This window comes from Notechis scutatus, chromosome 3 (assembly GCF_049901735.1).
Source record: "Notechis scutatus isolate UNSWTSFEM ecotype Mainland chromosome 3, rNotScu1.2, whole genome shotgun sequence".
Taxonomy (NCBI): domain Eukaryota; kingdom Metazoa; phylum Chordata; class Lepidosauria; order Squamata; family Elapidae; genus Notechis; species Notechis scutatus.
In genome coordinates, this window is record NC_142011.1 from 83903460 (window position 1) to 83924075 (window position 20616).

General features: G+C 41.2%; 1 protein-coding gene and 1 non-coding gene across 2 annotated transcripts; both read left to right on the top strand.

Annotated features, from left to right (window-relative positions):
- The first annotated feature begins 7761 nt into the window (after positions 1-7761).
- On the top strand, positions 7762-17101 carry RPL5 (ribosomal protein L5). Its single transcript, XM_026674101.2, has 8 exons — positions 7762-7845; positions 9556-9625; positions 9723-9838; positions 11059-11193; positions 12361-12563; positions 13595-13772; positions 14449-14537; positions 16943-17101. The coding sequence occupies exons 1-8, from the start codon at positions 7843-7845 to the stop codon at positions 17040-17042; spliced, it is 894 nt and encodes a 297-aa protein (XP_026529886.1). The 5' UTR covers positions 7762-7842; the 3' UTR covers positions 17043-17101.
- On the top strand, positions 13358-13453 carry LOC113416351 (small nucleolar RNA SNORD21). The gene has a single exon (XR_003371447.1). It is a non-coding gene; the product is annotated as a small nucleolar RNA SNORD21 (small nucleolar RNA).
- Positions 17102-20616: the final 3515 nt, after the last annotated feature.

A 20616-nucleotide genomic window follows, 5' to 3' on the forward strand; every position in this document is an offset into this window, starting at 1 on the left:
TGTAGTTTGTTTGGTTTTGATGTGGCAGTTTTGGTTTCTAAAATGTGGCGTATGGTTTACAATGTTATGAAAATATATACATACTTTAGTTTTAATCTTAGACTACATTTACACATAATTTTAAACAAGATTGAACAGAACACGTTGGCCTGATTTGTAAGTATAGGTAATCCTTGATTTATAAACCATTTGTTTAGTGGTTGTTCAAAGTTACCACAGCACTGAAAAAAAATTGACTGGTGACCAGCTTTCACATTTACAACTGTTGCATCATCTCCATGGTTACGTATTGAAAATTTGAGTGTTTGGCAACTGTTGTACTGTCCTGGGGTCATGTGATCACCATTTGTAACCTTTCCAGCTGGCCTCCAACAAGCAAAGTCAATGAGGAAAGCCAGATTTGCTTAATGAATGTATGATTTACTTAACAACTGCAATCATTTGGTTACCAGCTCTGGCATAAAAAGTCACAAAATGGGGCAAATCCAGTGGTGGGATTCAAAAATGTTTACTACCAGTTCTGTGGGCGTGGCTTGGTGGGCGTGGCCTGATGGGTGTGGCTTTTGGGTTGGCAGGGGAAGGATACTGCAAAATCTCCATTCCCTCCCCACCCCACTAACCTGCTTTCCAGCTCTGTTCTCCTGTGCAGGGCAACCAAAGAAGACCCAGCTGATCATCTGGGACTCGGGAGGCAGAGAATGGATGGGAGCAGGGCCAGTCAGGGGTAGTATTTGTCGGTTCTCCAAACTACTCAAAATTTCTGCTACCGGTTCTCCAGAACTGGTCAGAACCTGCTGAATACTACCTCTGGGCAAATCTCACTTAACAACTGCCTTGCTTAGCAACAGAAGAAGAAGAAGGAGAAGGAGGAGAAGGAGGAGAAGGAGGAGAAGGAGAAGGAGAAGGAGGAGGAGGAGGAGGAGGAGGAGAAAGAAGAAGAAGAAGAAGAAGAAGAAGAAGAAGAAGAAGAAGAAGAAGAAGAAGAAGAAGAAGAAGAAGAAGAAGAAGAAGAAGAAGAAGAAGAAGAAGAAGTTTATTGTCATTGTACAACGAAACTGTGGGTGCACCCCAGCAACTGTTCGCAATACAATAAAACCAGAGTACTTAAAAATGAAGATAAGAAAAACAGAGTACCCACGTCTCCATTTGCAATTAGAGAGTACAATATCTATGAATATACACAAAATATACATCCAACACTGACTGTGATGCTTTGCCAAGTATAATACACAAGAGATGGATTGTACTGTAATATGTTATTATACATCTGAATGGGGTATTGAGATTTCACATCTTTTCACATCTTAATAAGGTAGTGACTTTGTGTTTATTTGCGGTTCGGATGGCCCAGGGAAAGAAACTATTTGTTAATCTAGTGGTGTGGGATTTTATTGACCTAAAGCGCCGTTCAGACGGCAGCAGGTCAAAAAGATAATTGCCAGGGTGTGAGGGGTCTTCTATGATAGCCTTGATTCTGCTTTGGCAGCGGGACATGGCTAAGTCTTCCAGAAAATTTAGGCTCAATAAATTGAGTATTACCTGTATGTCTAAACCACATTATTGCTTAGGATAATTTATAAACATAGTCTTTGTCCGTTATTTCTTTAAAGGCAAATTAATATCGACAGAAGCATTTCTGATGTCTTTGGCAGCCATACTATAATTATGGTGCAAATTTGCTGTCTTGCAAATGTGTTTTAATCAATTGTATGGATTACTATTTAACCTGAATATCAAGAAAAATTCAGATTGAAATACAGAGCTGTGTAACAAATTAAAAAGTTACATATGTTACAAAGCAACAGTATATATTGTACACTTATTTCCCCTACTATAATTCTATTGAAGCCAAAATTGTTTCTATTCCCGGTATTTAAAAAAGCTTTAATAATACTATTTCATCACCAGGCAACCAGCTGTAGTATGAATGATTTAGAGCCAGCTTGAATGTCAGAAACAGCAAGGAGGAAGGTATAAATGTTTTTATTATCTGTAAAGCAATACAATATAGTTTGAGAACAAAACTATCATATATTTGTATGGCTTTCTACTACGAGAGTTCTTTTATTAACAGATATTTACCATGCAACATTTAAGAAAAAAGAACATTTCTGGGCTGCAAAAATCCAGGTGAAGATTAGGTGGCAACAAAGGGTTTCCTGTATTTCTTAGCTTCCATTTGGTGATCATCTAGATTAGGGCTGTCAAACTTGCGGCCTATGGGCTGGATGTGTCATGTGCTGGCCACGCCCATGCCCTGTTTAGCAAAGGGAAAAAAAGTTCCAATATATCATGTGACGCCATCATGACGATGCGAGTTTGACACCCCTCATCTAGATTTATTTATTTATTTTATTTATTTATTTATTTATTTGATTTGCCAATTGTTTACAAGATAATAAGTATAAATGTATACATAGTTGTGAATACATGAAATGGTTACATATAAGAAAAATAAAAGAATAAGAGAAACAATAGGACAGGGACGGTAGGCACGTTGGTGCGCTTATGCACGCCCCCTACAGACCTCTTAGGAAAGGGGTGAGGTCAATAGTAGACAGTCTAAGGTTAAAGTTTTTGGGGTTTGGGGAAGAAACTACAGAGTCGGGTAGAGTATTCCAGACATTGACCACTCTATTGCTGAAGTCGTATTTCCTGCAATCAAGTTTGGTGCGGTTTACTTTGAGTTTGTATCTATTGTGTGCTCTTGTGTTGTTATGGTTGAAGCTGAAGTATTCATTGACAGGTAGGACATTGCAATGTATGATTTTATATACCATGCTTAAGTCAGACCGAAGACGGCGTAATTCAAGGTTTTCTAGTTCTAGAATTTCAAGTCTGGTGGCATAAGGTATTCTACAGCGAGTAGAGGAGTGGAGAACTCTTCTTGTGAAATATTTCTGGACTTTCTCAATTGTGCTAATATCAGATACGTAGTGTGGGTTCCAGACTGATGAACTGTATTCGAGTATTGGTCTAGCAAATGTTTTGTATGCTCTGGTTAGTAGTGTGATATTACCAGAGAAAAGCTACGTGGGATTAGGTTAACAACTCTTAATGCCTTTTTGGCTATGTAGTTGCAGTGTGCTCTAGCACTTAGATCATTAGAGGTGAGTATTCCAAGGTCCTTTACAGAGCTTGGGTCATCAACAAGATCTTGACTATTCAGCTTGTATTTTATTTTCTGATTTTTTTTGCCAATATGTAAGACAGAGCATTTATTTGTTGAGATTTGAAGTTGCCATTTGTTTGACCATTCAGATACATAGTCAAGATCTTTTTGTAGGGTAGCAGTATTGTCTGTGGTATTGAACAGCTTTACATCATCAGCGAAGAGAACGCAATTGCTCTTAATATGATCACAGAGGTCGTTTATGTAGAGTATGAAGAGAGTTGGTCCTAGAACACTGCCTTGGGGAACACCACTATTGACAGGTACTGGATTTGATAGGGCGCTCCGATTTTGATCATTTGTTGTCTGTTTGACAGGAATGCTTCTATCCAGTTATTCAGTTGTCCAGAGATACCATAGGATTTTATTTTTAGGAGTAGTTTGTCGTGTACCACTGAATCAAAGGCTTTACAGAAGTCTATGTAGATTGCGTCTATTGTTTTGCCCTGGTCGAGTTGTGTCGTCCATATGTTTTTGCAGTGTAAGAGTTGCAGATTACAGGATAGTTTTTCCTGAAACCAAATTGTTTATTGGAGAGTAGGTTATTTGTCTCTAAGATTGTTGCAGTCTAGATATAATAGACCTAATTTACTTACAGTATTTGGGAAACTCAACCAATTCTGGGTAAGTGTTAGCAATTCATAGCTAATAAGCTAGATGTGTTGTGTAAACTAAATCTTGGCCATGTGCACAGAACATAATTAGATTTAATTAGCTGAACATTGAAAAGATGTATTGCTTTTGTGCATGACATGTTTGTTTCTTAATTGAACAAAACTACATATTTTAGAGTTTTGCCTGTTAAAATTCTTTTTTAAATCATTATTATTGCACTTTTTAAAAGACTCTCTTCTCTTTGCTATCCCAATTTTTGTCTTATTCAGTATTAATGTCATACAACTTTTGCTTTTTATCCCTATATTTTTTTCACTTATTTGGAGGTCATCCAATGGCTAAAAAGAGTCTGGTAGCTTACAATATTTAAAATTATACATCATTTAAAAGGAACATGACTGTCCAGAGAAAACCACATAATAACATCCAGAAAAGCTGTAGTGCTTACCAAATTGAGAATTGTCAATATTTGAAAGTACAAAATAGTTAAATATACAGAAATTGATAAATGAATTTCAGACACATAATGCATATAATGGTGAAGGTTCGTTCTCCGAACTTATGGGTTAGTTTCCAAAGATTTCATTACCAGGCTAGGCAGTGGTAGGATTCAACCGGTGTAACAACTGGTTAAGTGAGTGATCCCAATGACACTTTGCAAATTTTGATTTGAATTGTAACTTTAGAATAGTTTGAACAGGAAATAGTATTTGAAAATTTCTCTTCTGGAGAAAGAAGCTTCTGAAGTATTTCTAAATACCTCAAACAAATGACGACTGTTTCCTATCTCGTAATTGGCACTACAGGTAGTGCTCGACTTACTAGAGGAATTGAGCCCAGAATTAAAATCATAAGTCGTGCCAGTCATTAAGTAGATCACCATATGACTGCACCTGATTTGATGACCTTGTTTGTGATGATTGTTAAGTGAACCTATTATACTTGATGGGTGACTTTTTTGCCATAAACTGAAAGTGGGATGGTTGTCGTAACTTCAAAATCCTAAGTTGAGGGCTGCCTGTATATAGGTTGTGTTTAATAGTTTACAGTGTATATTTACTACCGTGTTTCTCACAAAATAAGGCCGGGCCTTATTTTTTTTTTGAGCCCCGAAAAAATGGCTAGGACGTCTTTTCGGGGGTGAATTAATTTCTTCCCCCCCCCCCTCGGCTGTCTCCAACAACAGCATCTGAGTCGCTCCCGCTTTTCCCCTGTCCCCATAACAAAAGGAAAAAAAAGATTTTGAGGTACCTGGGAGCACGCGCGCTGCATTTTGGTTTAATCCTAGCGGCTGGGTGGGCGTGAGAAGAGCCGGCGAGCGTCTCTGCTGCTGCTACCCTTGGTGCTCCAGCCTCGGGTTCTGCAAGTTTGCAAAGGTCCCGGTGCGCAGCCCGTTTCTGCATTCAAGCGCCCAGGTTGAGCTGCAGCTGTCCCTCTCTCGCCAGCGCCGTCTCCAATAACAGCGGCAGCAGCGACGGGAACCGTGGAAGCGTTTCAGCCACTTCTCGGGTGTTGGAGCTGCCTCCGTAACTTCCACGGTTCCCGCCGCTGCTGCCGCTGTTATTGGAGATGGCGCTGGCGAGAGAGGGACAGCTGCAGCTCGGCCTGGGCGCTTGGAATGCAGGAACGGGCTGCGCACTGGGACTTTTGCAAACCTGCAGAGCCCGAGGCTGGAGCACCAAGGGTAGCAGCAGCAGAGACACTCGCTCGGCTCTTCTCAGGCCCACCCAGCCGCTCGGGATTAAACCAAAACGCAGCGCACGGCACTCCAGGTACCTCAAAATGGTTTTTTTTCCTGTTGTTACGGGGACAGGGGAAAAGCGGGAGCGACTCAGACGCTGTTGTTGGAGATGGCACTGGCGAGAGAAGCGCCAGCACGGTTGGAATCGTGGAAGCTATGGAGGCCTGAGAAGTGGCTGAAATGCTGCCAGACATCCACGCCAACGCTGCCCACCTGCTGACCCGGGTAAGGGAGGGGTAAGGGAGCCCTCTGTGCTCCACCATGATTGGCTGTTAGGAGTGGCTGAAGGTGAGGCATAGCTGCCCGTGGGGCACTCCTAATGGCAAGTTACCACAACCCCCGCCTTCCCCCTCCAATTTCACATGTTTTAAACTAGGCCTAAATTTGGGGGGAGGGGCTTAATTTAATTTTATGCCTAGAAAACATGCTGGGTCTTCCTATGGGGGGGGCATATTGTTGGAGAAACACGGTATGCACACCTGCACAAAGGTAAGCATTGTAGCTGATGGAAATACAGTTTCAGTTAAACTAAATGAGATATGGTATTGTTATAGTATTGTGACTGACACGTATGCTGCATACACTTTATAGTGGATAAGACTGATTCTAAGCATAAGATCCTGTTTAGCTTGGGCTGGATCAGTGTCATTATGGCTACACCAGGAGAGATCTTGTTGGAATCATCTCCTCAGGCGTCATAATTTTAATGAAAAGTCCAAAATGAGGCAAAGATTTCTGAGTCCAAAACATGTTGACTCATGTCATATTCATTTTCTGCTTAAACCTGCTGTACCTATATTATTTCTACACCAGGGGAAGTGTTACCCATTCACTACTCAATTTAGTTCCTGATGTAATAGATTTAGGTTCTCATAACTCCCAGTCAGCGTGCCCATTTGGAAACTGTGGAATTGAAATTTAATATATGACAGAATGTATACCAGCTAAATTTATTTCTACTCTTAGTAGAAATGTTGAGGATTGGGAAAATGCAAAGAGTTGGTAGCCAAGAAACAGAGAGAACAAATAACATAAATAAAAAGAGGTCTCATTTGAAGTACAAATGATCACGCTCCAATTATAGTGTCATATTTTGAAAGCATTACGTGAAAACCGAGCTGTCTTTAAGAAGTTTCTAATGCTGAGAAAGGAAAGAAGGAAAGACAAACCAGCAGCAAGATGGATGGACTCAGTTGAAGGGATGATTGGGGCACCATTGGAAGACCTGAAGAAACAGATTGGGGGCTAAGCATCCAAAAGAAAATCTGCTTAGATTATAACTAATAGTCAACATTAACTTGATGGCTTCAAAATTATAAGCAATCAATTAACTGCTTGTCAACATGTTAAGTCTATTCAAATGCCATATAAATTTAACACAAAAGAAAAATCTGCAAGAGTATTTTCCACCATTACCATTCAGATATGTTGGTTAAATTCTACAATATTCAGCAATATTTAGTGGTTGAATGCTGAGAAGTAGGGTGATAGTTGCCTGGGAGATTTGCAAGAAATTCCCCAGCTGTCTATGGAGAAATTGAAAAAGCAATGGCAAATTACAATCATGGGTGTGTCTCATTGGGGGAGCCTTACTCCTCATTCCTCAGTGTGTTGACTATTTCGATTTGACAGTATGAGATGGTCCAGCACAGCTTCTGAGCATCGGTTGTGAAAGATTGGTCTGGCAACTTTTAAGATGTGTGGAGTTCAAGTCCCAGACTTCCCTAGCCGCTATGAAGAGTCGAAGCCCGCACGTCTTTAAAGCCGCCAAGTTTGAAAAACAAACTGTTCTAAATGCTCACTGCACGAATCCAGGCACGGACGCCCAAACTGAAATGCCCTAAGTCAGGGGTCTCCAACCTTGGCAACTTTAAGACTTGTGGACTTCCATTCCCAGAATTCCTCAGCCAGCAAAGCTGGCTGAGGAGTTCTGGGAATGGAAGTCCACAAGTCTTAAAGTTGCCAAGGTTGGAGACCCCTGCCCTAAGTTGTCAACGGAAGTTTTGCCACAGTGATGTCATAACAGCAGCCATGGATAATGTACTACTTACTCTGAGGAGCTGAACCGACGTAAGCGCCAAGGGGCGCAGGGAAGAGAGAGCAGGAGAAGCGGAGCAAGCGCCTCTCCTCCAAGCCTCCAGAGGGCGGCCCCTTCTCTCCTCGAACGGGCCCCTCTTGACACGAACTGCCTTGTCTGCCCGGTCACGTGTCGCGCCTGCGCCCTAACCTCGGCCTTTTCCCACAGCGTTACGGCTTGCGGACGTTTCGTTAGGCGGCCGTCGGCCTACGGCGAAACGGGATACAAGCGGCAATCATGGTCAGTACCGGGCCCAAACGAGCCGTGATGGGGGAGGGCGGGGACCGGCGTTGCATTCCCGGGCTCGGCTGGCTCCTTCTTGGTCTCCTGGTACCTGGATGGATTCCGATTCGGAAGTGGTGGGCCCAGCCGCGGAAGCGAGTTCCAGCGTGGCCTTAATGGCTGCTCTCGTTGTCTTTTGAAGTTGGGAGAGCTGCTGCCTCCCCGAGCTTCATTCAAAGGGTCTCCTGAGTTTGGCTTCTCCTGTTTCTCTTCCCGACCTTAAAGGGTTCCTTCCTCAGGGCCCCAAGCAGCCTTTCTTCCTTAGCTTCTCCCTCTCCCTCTCCCTCCCTCGCTGGGAAATTATGGAGGGTGGATAGTTGAACCTTCTTTGGACCGAAGCTCTCGGAATGCATGAAAGGTTTCCCAGGCACGTACAGACGTGGAATTGGGCTTGGCTTAAGCCAGAGGTCTCCAAACTTGGCAACTTTCAAGACTTGTGGACTTCAACTCCCAGGATTCTCCAGCCAGCTATGCTGGCTGGAGAATTCTGGGAGTTGAAGTCCACAAGTCTTCAAAGTTGCCAAGTTTGGGGACCCCTGGCTTAAAGGAGAGAGCTGCCATCCCTGTTGCATCTAGGCCTGTGGAAGGAATGAATGGGAAATAACAGGGGAGTCGACTTGGTGTCGTTCAATGGCTTTGCAGAGGAGCCCTAATGACCAGCCCTTCTCCTAGATAGTTTTATTGTATTCCCCCCCCCCCCCGAACAGTGTCTTTAAGTTTCCCTGACGTTTGCTGGTTCTGGATGTCTGTGTTTGCTTGTTTTCTACAGCACATGGTTAAAAACCGGTGCAGGGCTGCTTCATGCATTTACGTGGATGGGGCTGCAGGTGAATTTAAAAAAAAAAAAAGACTTTAAATCGTTGTAGAGAGCAAGCATCGGTCTGGCAGGCAGGCTGTCAGGCCAAATAAAGCTGGTGTTGTGAGTTTTTGCTATTGCTTTGACAGGCTTTGCTTGCTTTTTGTGTGACAGGTCATTGTGTTCTGCTGCCAATATATATTTTTGGAGTAGCGTTTGTATATATTTTTATTTTCAAATAAGAAAGGGGTCCTAGTTAGTCCTAGCAGACTAGGATGTGATATTACAGGCTTAGATTGCTTTGGGAAGGGAGAAGACTGCATCCATTTCATCAGCAAAAAAGAAATTTAATAGAAGGTGAGATAGAATAGGTAAGCCTGCTGGCTTTTTAGAATCCAGTTCACTGTGAACTTAGTTCCAGCCACAGGCATTTTCCTGAGACATGGGTAGACTGATGGTATGTATTTTGGGGAGGGGATTAAGTCATATAAACCAAAAGCAAATACAAACTATCTTTCACTAATGTGTAAATTGTTGATGGTAGATGGGTGGCAATAAAAAATGTGAATGCTTACTTTCCTATATATGTTGTCAGTGCTTCTGATGATTTTCAATGTTTTCACAGTAATTAAGACAGAATTATGTAAGCATCTACTGTCAGAAATGAGGTTTGCAGTCCAGGTTTTCCATTTTGCACTTTATTCTGTATTTTCAGCTGCTTGGATCTCAATCAGACCTTTCTCTCTGTCATAGACCAGCATAAAACAATTGTGAAAAATCACATCTGTTTCAGCTTCTAAGCTTCCCCCCTTTCATTTGATAGATTGTCATACAGATGTTCTAACCTTTTTTTTTTTGTCCATTTATTCAAGGGTTTTGTCAAAGTTGTTAAGAATAAAGCCTACTTTAAGAGGTACCAAGTCAAGTTCCGAAGAAGGAGAGGTCAGCTTCGCTTTTTTACAGAGATTCAATACATTGAATGGATCATGGCATAAAGAGCATTTCTAAATATATTTGGTCTTTTTTTTTCCTTATTCAGAGGGAAAGACTGATTACTATGCTCGTAAGCGTTTGGTGATTCAAGATAAAAACAAGTACAACACTCCTAAATACAGGATGATTGTACGTGTCACCAACAGAGATATCATTTGCCAGGTAAGACCATCTTTTGATTTTGGTTATTGTGAAGAACCAATTTGCATATGTCTCTTATAGCAGTGTAGGGATTTTATAAAGCATGGCATCCTTAAAGTTAGGAGCATCTTTAACCACCCTTTTTCTCCCAACATTTGATTTTTTTAGACCGAAATTATATTCTGAAACTAGAATAGTCTGTACTGTTAATGCTTTTCCTTTAGAAGACGGGTGTCAAACTCGCCGTGTCACATGACGTGTTGGGATGTTTTTCTCCACGGAGCTGGGGTGGGTGTGGCCTGCATGGGCCGCCAGTTAGACACTCCTACTTTAGAAGTACTATTCGGAACTTCATTTGATGTTTTACTCTTGTAGACACACATGTATACATTACCAATTACATTATGTTAAATCGAGATTAATTGCATTCTTTAGAAAACAGTGAATTGCACTTCCCCTTTCAAAATCAGTGTGCAACTTTGGGATTGTTTTGGACTCGTAACTCTTACATTCAGTCCCACTGATTAAACAGTGACATCTCTTGTGACCTGGGAAGGGTGCCTTCTCTGTCGCATGGCTTGCCTTCTAAGAATGAGAAGCCTTCAGACATTTGTGTGATTCTCACTCGCTGAGATATATCACAGATGATAATTCTGAAAGGTCTTGAAACCCTGACTGTGGGTAGGATGGATGTGGCTCCTTTATTAATGTAAAGATAGATAGTTTGATTGATTATATTAGACAGGTACTGTCTGGTTTATTTATATTGTATTACATAATTTTTATAGTATTCATTTTAAGTTGTGAGCCGCCAAGAGTTTTGGAATTAGGCAGCAGCTAAATCTACTTTTAATATTTCACCAATAATGTTTAGAAAAAGAGTGGACAACAGGTAGCCTTTGACCTAAATTCTTCTTGCAGTTGAGCATGGAAGAAGTGGGTGAATGTGGAAAAGGACTGTCAAAAAGAGAAATAGATCATATAAGGTATATAATAAGATGCTAGAGGGGAAAACAGGTTATAAAGGAATATGCCATCCCTGGATTCCTCTTCTAAAAGTACTAAAAACGTACTTTCTGCAAACCCGGGAAGCCACATTTGGATACATAGATGTGACTTTCAGATACCGACTTGAATCATGGATCTGTTTTCTGGATTAAAGAGACTCAGTTTGGGAGTATTTGCTGCATAGAACAATTGCAATAAATGGACTTGAGATGATTCAGTTTCCCCCTTTTTAGATTGCATATGCCAGAATTGAAGGCGACATGATTGTCTGTGCTGCATACGCTCACGAGCTGCCAAAATACGGGGTGAAAGTAGGCTTGACCAACTATGCTGCTGCCTATTGCACGGGCTTGCTGATGGCCCGCAGGGTATGTATCTCTTGAACGTTATTATCTCTTGAAGGTTACTATTCGTGCCTCCTTATTCACTTGAAAGATCTACAGCAGGGGTGTCCAACCTTGGCAACTTTAAGCCTGGAGGACTTCAACTCCCATTCTGGGAGTTGAAGTCCCCCAGGCTTAAAGTTGCCAAGGTTGGACACCCCTGATCTACAGTCATTGATATACCAATGTGGGGAATGAATTACAAATCAATATGCACACAGCCTTTCTGTGTTAGTCCTTCAAGTTCAGTGAAAATAATGAATGCGTTACATTAGCCATTTTTATTAGTGAGATAAATGGCATTAATTTATAGACAGCTTACGTTAAATAGATACAGAGATTTATGCCTGGGGGGGGTCAAACAAGAACCATTTCTCCTTTTTTGTAACCATATAGAGTTTTCCTGTTTTAATTAGTGCTTTACAGGGACTCTGTTATTGCACCCCATAATGGGGGGAGCTTGTAGCATGTGTGCTTGGATTCTTTATTGGCCTCTCCCAGGTAATCTAGAACATTGTTCAGGTGAACTTTTGAAGTAATATTGGACTGCCATTTTCCGTTGGAAGTTTTATCTTATTGATAAAATAGAGGTTTAGTGTGTATGTTTTTGTGTTCTATATTTTATAGCATTTTATTGTATTTTGTTATGTCTTACATTTTGAACTTCCTGGAATCTTGACAGAGGGGTAGTATATAAATGTAATAAATTAAAAATCTTGAAAATGAGCGAAAATGACATGTTATGGTTTAATGAGATAACCAACTCAAGGACACATTTATAGAGAAACCTTGTTTTAAAGGACTACTTTGGGAGAAGTATTATAATAGTATTCTGAACCGTTTATTATGAAAGAACATCATCCTGGCAATGTTGGTTATGCGTGATAAGGTGGTATGATGATGCCATTTTACAAATTGGTATGATTATTATTCAAATGAGGTAAATTGCTGAGGAAATATGATCCAGTGCTTTTGAAGTCTGCTGTAGCAGAATCCAATAAATAGTTGTAAATCAAGCTTTCATTGATGTTCCTTAAAAAGTATAGTATCTTTTTCAGTTTTACAGGGGTGGCAAGCGTTGCACGTCACGGTATAACTGAAGTGTGAACTTCTTTGTCAAAAGGAAAACTTAATATATGCTGTTGTTTGCAGCTCCTGAATAAATTTGGTCTTGATAAGATCTATGAAGGCCAAGTTGAAGTGACTGGAGATGAATATAATGTAGAAAGTGTGGATGGACAACCTGGGGCTTTTACTTGTTACCTGGATGCTGGCCTTGCTCGGACGACCACTGGAAACAAGGTCTTTGGTGCTCTGAAAGGAGCTGTGGATGGTGGTCTTTCCATTCCACACAGGTAACTTCTCCCCTTCTGAATTAAATTCACATTCAGGCAATCATTCTCCTTTTTCCCCATCACAACAATCTGGTTGAGGTGAGATGAGCCCAGAAAGAGACTGGCCCGAAATCACTTAGCTCAGGGATCCCCAACCTTTTCGACGCCGCGGCCCGGTTCCGGCGTCAGCTGGGCGCCGCGGCCCGGTTCCGGCGTCAGCTGGGCGCCGCCATCTTTTTTTGACGAAAAATCACTTCCGGTGATGTCACCGGAAGTGATTTTTCGTCAAAAAAAATGGCGGCGCCAGTGCTTCTGGTGAGCTTTTTCGGGTAGAAATGGCTTTCTACCGGAAAAGCTCACCAGCGCTGGCGCTGCCATCTTTTTGACGAAAAATTGCTTTTTTACCAAAAAGATGGCGGCGCCAGCAACCAGCGGCCCGGTAAGGCTTGTTCCGCGGCCCGGTACCGGTCCGCGGACCGGCGGTTGGGGACCCCTGACTTAGCTGGCTTTCATGCCTAAAGTGGACTAGAATTCACAGTCTCCCTAATTTCTAATCCGGTGACTTTGCCACAATACCAAACTAGCTCTCTTTTGCCATCGACAACACTTTAAGCTATTCTCTGGAGTGGACCCAGTACTTATTTGCCGTATGTAATTCACTGCTAAAATCTTACACGAACTGGATGCACAAAAGTCTGCTTCTCTTTTCACTTGGATTTTAGTAGGTTTTCTGAATTAAAAGATTAGTAAAATAGGATGACGGTAGCATTGTACAATAATCCCAATTTTTTTGTGTGTGTTGCTATTAACTGGCTACTGTGTGATGATATCCCTCTGACTGAACACTCTGTAGTTGGTCCTTGGTGTGTGTATGATTGATCTTGGTGTTTCAAGACGGGACTGATGGTGGCTGAAACTCTTGAATCTGGCACTCCCCACCCCCCCCAAAACAACACACCCAAAACAACGTTTTGGAATCTTAACAATGTTATGTTCCACACCTTACCCAGTTTGCTCCTGGAGTGTATAATGCTCAGCTCTTTGTTTCATAGTACCAAGCGTTTCCCTGGTTATGACTCAGAGAGCAAAGAATTCAATGCAGAAGTCCACCGCAAGCATATCATGGGCCAAAACGTTGCAGATTACATGCGGTACTTGATGGAAGAAGATGAAGATGCTTATAAAAAACAGTTCTCTCAATATATCAAGAACAATGTAACATCTGACATGGTAATACATCTGTTTATATAAGTCCTTCAATTACTGCTTAGCAGCACACCATTTCATTGTAGTTAAAAGAATTGCTAAAGCAAATTTGTAGGTCACCAAAACTTAGACCTGATGTCATTGCTGCATGGTTACAGGTACTCTTGAGCATGGCTTATTTAATAAGTATCTAGTCCATATATATAACATCGACAGATGCACCTCAACAGCGTGACTGCTTACCTGTTTGCAATGTGTGCATGATTTTTGGCACATCTTCTCTACTGGCTTGCTTTCTGCTATTTGTAAGTTTCCCTCCATCTTTCCCTGAGGTACTCCAGTAGCTGTTGGCTTTTTCTTGCTGTTATTCCTTTTTGCCTCAGAATATACTTTGTTGTCTGGAAAAACCACAGTTTGGTTTTTATCAGGCATGAAACAACTGTTTTGGTCCCTGCCTGGATAAAACATGAATGTTTCAGTTTGGATATGAGCCACTTGAGACCAGTTGTTACATGCATGAACCATGTTTCAGATCCTTCTTCGCTATGTATTTGTGCATAATGGATTTTCGGGTTGTAGATGGGGAAGCACTGCATTTGACTTTATTGTAATGCTCATTTCTCCTCTTTGTTTTTGTTTTCAAGAAAAATGTACTAAATATGTCGCAAGTATGAATTAACCTTTAAATTATGTTGCACAGATGGAAGAAATGTATAGAAAAGCTCATGCTGCAATACGTGAAAAACCTGCCCATGAAAAGAAACCTAAGAGAGAAGTTAAAAAGAAGAGGTAAGATGATCTTTTTTTTCCTAAGAGGGGTTCCATAGGAAACATGTAACTGTATATTAGTGAAAGAATGTATTGACATTGAAATATATACACATACATATACCCACATATTATATATATATGGAAATATAGGGAATATGGAGAAATTATACTAATGTCTGATCATAGCAAAAAAGGCTCTAAGCACCAGATCATAGAAGCAGGGATGTACCACACTACACAGGTCCCAAGGTACAGAGAGACCACAGAAACAGTTCAACACATAATGGCAAGGTGTAAGATGCAGGGAGGAACAGCATACATTGAACAGCACAACCAAGTAACTGGCACTGTGTACAGGAACATCTATATAGAATAGGAGTTAGACCAGGGTGTCAAACTCAAGGTCTGTGGGCTGGATCCGGCCCAATCCTGAAATTGTAAGGGGCCGGCCTGCATGCGCACAGGAGGCCAAGTGTTTCCTCGTCCATCACCCCTCGGCCACCATTGGCGCCACCTCATGGATCAGGGATGAAGCTGCTGCTGCCACCACCAACAGCCTGCTCCCGCCAGGAGGAGGAGGAGGAGGCTCTGGCTGCCCCCTCCTCACCGCACCCATTGCACCAGTCCCACCTGGGTGGCTGGCTCACCTGTCTAGCTGCTGGTCCACGATTCTCACGCTCCCCCGCTTATTCTGCACCACCTAGAAGCCCCAAGGGAGGGCTGGTTTGTGTGACACAGTGAAGCCTATCTGTACTGGCCTGCCCACCCAAGTTTCCAATATCTGCTTTTTGCTGTGTTGGAAATCGGGGAAATTAGTGGTAGCAATCTAGCTGTCCTATCTAGCCTTAATCTTTCTAGCCTCTTCATTTTCCTGCCTCCACTTACCCATCAACTCTACCACATCCTTGGCTTTTTTTAATGGACCAGTAGAAATGGAACATTTTGCACATTCCAGACATGATATTCTTCCGATTAAAATCGGAATTCCGATTTTTTTGGGAATCGCCGCGAGCGGAGCCCGGGCGGGCGGTGCGAGCGGCGGGCGGTGCAAGCGGAGCCCGGGTGGGCGGGCGGTGCGAGCGGCGGGCAGTGCGAGCGGAGCCCGGGCGGGCGGTGCAAGTGACGGGCGGTGCAAGTGGCGGGCGGTGCGAGCGGAGCCCGGGCGGGCGAAAAGCGGGCGGTGCGAGCGGAGGCCGCTGAGCGGCAGGAAAAGGGAGCCGGGCAGCGATTTCTTGGCGTGCGGTGGGGGGTCTCTTTTGGCCAGCCCCGATTTTTTTTTCAGAGGGGAATATCATGCCTGACATTCCTATCATACAATTATAAGCTATTGTGCAGCCTGCTTGCCTTGAAATTTCTGCTTTTGCTTGGAATATAAGAACAGACTCCTCAAAACAATGAGCAGTAGTCCAAGTATGAACAAAATTTCCCCAGCTACTATAAAACACAACATGAGGTGGTGCAATTGTATTGTACTTATCATTTTCGGAAGGAAAGTAATTAGTCCCATTACATAGGCATCACTATTCCATTGTCAAACCTCAAAATGACGCTAATTTGTACTAGTTCTTTTGATACAAAATTGTGCAATTTTCCGTTCTAATTTGAAATGCATTATCTCATAGAAAAGTGGTATTGTTTTCTGTTGAAACTAATAGCTTTCAGGTTTCTAGAATGTGCTTATTGGGATTCATTCTTATTCATTCTAAGATCATTTACAAGTCCAGTATATTAATCTATTTAACCAACCTAAGAATAGATAGAAAAGTTCAAGAAGTGGAGAACTCCTGTTCAGTGAAATGTTAGATCAGGGGGGTCAAATTCAATTTCATTGAGGGCCGCATCAGGGTTGTGTTTGACTTGGGGAGGGGGGGCAGTGGGATATGGCCAGCATGACATCACTTGTGTCAGGGAGTGCCTATGGTGGCCCGAACGCTCTACCAATGAAAACAGGCTCCTGAGCTCTGTTTTTGGCTGAGACAGCCTCCTGCAACCCTCTGCCAGCGAAAACTGAGCTCGGAAGGGCTGTGCGCAAGCTCCGTTTTCGCGGAGCTTGTGTACTTCCCTGCTATTTCCAGGGAAGCCCCAAGGGCCAGATCTAAGCACCCCATGGGTTGGATCCGGCTCCCGGGCCTTGAGTTTGACACTCCTGTATTAGATGATTAGAATACAGCTCTGTTTATGAGAAGGATAATGAGCAGAGACTGTCATGTATGGGTGGGCAAAGATAGACATCATCGTCAACTGGAAGAAGAACTGGTTTGGATGCCTTTGTGCAATTCCATGAGTAATTCTCTGGTGGTGTAGTATCTGACCATTAATGCTAAGGATGCTTATGTTGTCGTTTCTTTTTTAAGACTTATTTATGGTGGATAGGTTCTCTTTAGCAAGAATAACCAAGCCAAAAAAAAAAAATCTTTTTGCAGGTGGAACCGTCCCAAATTGTCTCTTGCTCAGAAGAAAGATCGTGTGGCTCAAAAGAAAGCTAGCTACCTTCGGGCTCAGGAACGTGTGGCTGATAGTTAAGATGCCTTCCATAATTTTCTGTGAAGATTTTGGAATACAGAATAAACTTATTGAATCAATGTTGTAAGTGTTGACTTGCTGAGACTGAATTCTAGCGGCATTTGAATTAATTGATCACCTGATTTCTTGGGTCTCCCTCTTTATGCTTACAGAAGAAGCTACAAATGTGAAGATCAGTCTAGCTTCACTGTAGCAAATCCCTCAATAGCAGTCTTATGAGGTAGGTTGGGCTTAAAGAATATAATTGACCCCAAGAAGCTTTCATGGCTGAAGATTGCAGCTGGGTCTTATTAATCCAACATCTCAACAACTATGTCTCACTGATGCTCAATGTTGACATGCTACTAAACCTTCAAACTATTAAATAAAATCCATCGGGTAAGTGATAAACATTTGGGTTATGGTCTCCTTATCGGGGACATCCAAAAGCAGACTCTGGTTGTCCTCTCTAGATTTGCTAGAGATGCAGCTTTTCAAATTCCTAGGCACTACATAGCCAGTGACTAGCAATGAATGAAACTAACTTAATGAAATCCCCAAAATAATGTTTTTTTCCTTCTGGAATACATTGATCTTACCTTTGGAATATCATTGGAAATTTTCCAAAAAATCAATTTTCCGGAACAAGAATGGATTCTGGTATTGTGGATGTTGTCTGCCCTCTTAGGAATACTGCAAGCCACTTTTTTGTTCTACAAGGTCACCATATTTAGTACATTTTAAAGTCAGTTCATAGGAACGTGAGCCAGCTTAATCTTAGGCTAAAATCAGACATTCTATGGATGTGCCTGCCAACTTTGCATGACAAAAAAAGTGTCAGCAGTTCTCAAGTCTGTTTTGTTTTAATCAGCTTCCGTTGCTTTCCATTGCTTAGCTTAATAAAGCCCTTAAATCTTGATTTTGCTGACCTTGCAATTTAAACAGCACTCAAGTCTTTTCCCCATTATCGAAAAGAAAATTCATCCTTAGAAAAGAACAGAAGCTGTAATCAAGAGAAAATACGCAGAAAGGAAGATCCCAATTGCTTTTCAGTCTGTATTTGTGTTGCTGTATATCAAGATAATTCTTTAATAAACAGTCTATCAAAAAAAAAAAGTGAATACTGGAAAACAGTATAACCACAGATTTTAATATACAGGAAATACACTGTACAACTTTTCTCCAGGAAGTGTTGAGGCCGTACTGAGTTATGCTTTCAGTTAACTGATTTCTGCCTTCGTTGAGTTCTGGACCATTCTGAGAACTATATACATAAATATAATTTCCCTTCAAATCTCAAGCCTACAGTATATATATATATGCATGTTGAATAGAGATTGTCTTCCATCTTGAGCTTTTCTCATTTTCAGATAAAACGGGACCTGCATGCTAGTGTTTTCACTGGATGTCTGTTCTTGACTCACAGCCTTTATTTAATAGAACTGGTTATAAAGCCAATACTGGGCGAGTATCAAAAAAAAATCTGACTTTAAAATTTCCACTTGAAATCATGGACTTAAGGATAACTTGTTTTTTGTATCTTCAAGAATTGTTCTTGATAAGAATTAAGGTTTGGGACATAAGACTTCTTTCATTACATTTCAGAATAGATTACATGCTTCCATTTGTCTTCCTTTTAGCATTCCTTGGTTTTCAAGTACTTTCTCTGAATGTCCTGAGTAACTAACTTGTCCTGTCTAAGAACTTATGTACTTTCCCTGGTGTACAAACTCTGCTTCAATAAAGACATAAATTTTGGTGGGAAAACTTCCTATGTAATCCCTTTATAACTACCTAAGAGAACATCTAATTTTCCAGTACTATCTCTAATAAGTCAAAATTATAGCTTCAAAAAACTTGGAAACAAATATCTCATCATGGGTTTAATAGATGGGAGAACTGTAGAGCTAAAATATAATCTCCAATCATCTTCCTGATAGAAGTGATTTGATTTCATGCAGTATCTTTTGTAGGTAGCCATTAATTTCACCTGGTCTCAAGTAGAATCACCAAGCTGGCCTTGGTCTTAAAAGGCTAAAAAAATCTCGTATTGAGTACATTTGAGACCACCAGAATGCTAATTTGGCAATTTAAGAAACATTCTGGAAGTCAGCAAGGAGAAAGCCTACTTCTGCATTGTTACTAAGAAAAATATATGAATATGTCCATGAAGGTATCGAGTCACACTCAGAAGCTTTAGATGTTTTCCTACAATAGTATTGCCATTGAGGATATGTTGTTTTGCTTTTTGCTATCTATTATTTTATATTACATTAAATTAAGTTTCTTTTATTTTTGTAGAAATCAGGGAACTTTTTTTTAAATAGCCTTGATCATGCTTCAGGCTTGTTCCAGAAGCAACAAATTGTTCCGTATTTGTTTTTCTTTCAATATATCCTTATAATTTAAATTAAAGAGTTCCAATCTCTATTGGGATTTTGAGAGAAAGAAATCTCATTTGTAGCAGTTGTAGTCACGTATTTTCTTTCTTTTTTAACGAGCAGCTGCACTTTTGCTCATGTTTCCTTTTTTTAATCACTGTTTCCATGTTAATATTTAAACTAATACTGATTTTTCTTTTAATAAACTTTGCTTTTATATAATTGTGAAATAAGACAGTGTCTCAAGGGATTGGATGTGGGAGGGGAGGGCTGATTCACTCTTGCTATACGGTTTAACACAAGATGATCAGGCGGGCACGATTGTAGAGTAAGGAAATGATCTTGATAGAAATATGACAAGCCGTTATCTAGGGAAAAGGACTAAAATGTGATATCCGGAATGAGGCAATATTCAAAGGCGGATCAAGCAGAGCCCTCCTAATTCATTGAAGTATAAGAGAGATGATTGGGAGGCATGGGCTGAGCCATGGTGGTGTAGAATACAGTACTGCAGGCTACTTCTGCTGACTGCCGGTTGCCAGCAGTTCGAGTCTCACCAGCTCAAGGTTGACTCAGCCTTCCATCCTTCCGAGGTCAGTAAAATGAGGACCCGATTTGTTGGGGGCAATATGCTGACACTGCAAACAGCTTAAGAGGGCTGTAAAGCAGTATATCTGACTTGTAAGACCAGTACCAGCCCCCTTAAGTAAGCCAGACCATGAAATCATCTCTACTTGAAGGATAAAACTTACTTTTATCAAGATTGGCTATAATAGAAGGTCCCAGGTTCTGTAGAACAGTGGTTCTCAACATAGGCCATATGGCTTCCTGGAAACGGGGGCACCAAAACTTAACTGCCAAGTATTTGACCAAATTGATGAAATCCTCAAACTCGTTCTCTATTTTAGCAGCATGCTTACTAAAAATGACTAGTTCACAATAAATATATTAATGAAAGCAGCAGTCTGTAATAAATGCAGATCTATAGTCCAGCTAACAGCAATTACAGTGGTAGTTAAACTTTGTGAAACCTTTTAATTTTTTCCTATTTCTGCATAGATTTAAATTGTGATCTGCTCTCCACACAAGTCCTAAAGCCAAGGAACTCATTTAAAACAACTAAGTCTAAAACATGCGTGTTCATTTATTTATCGAGGAAAATGATCCAAATTTTTTGTACGTGTATGGTTTGTTTATGTGAAAGTCTGGAATTG

Excerpts from the sequence above, each read along its gene's own strand:
- RPL5 (XM_026674101.2), top strand. Across the intron at positions 11,194-12,360 it reads GCTTGCTGATGGCCCGCAGG|CTCCTGAATAAATTTGGTCT; the intron begins GTATGTATCTCT and ends TGTTGTTTGCAG. Across the intron at positions 13,773-14,448 it reads ACAATGTAACATCTGACATG|ATGGAAGAAATGTATAGAAA; the intron begins GTAATACATCTG and ends TATGTTGCACAG.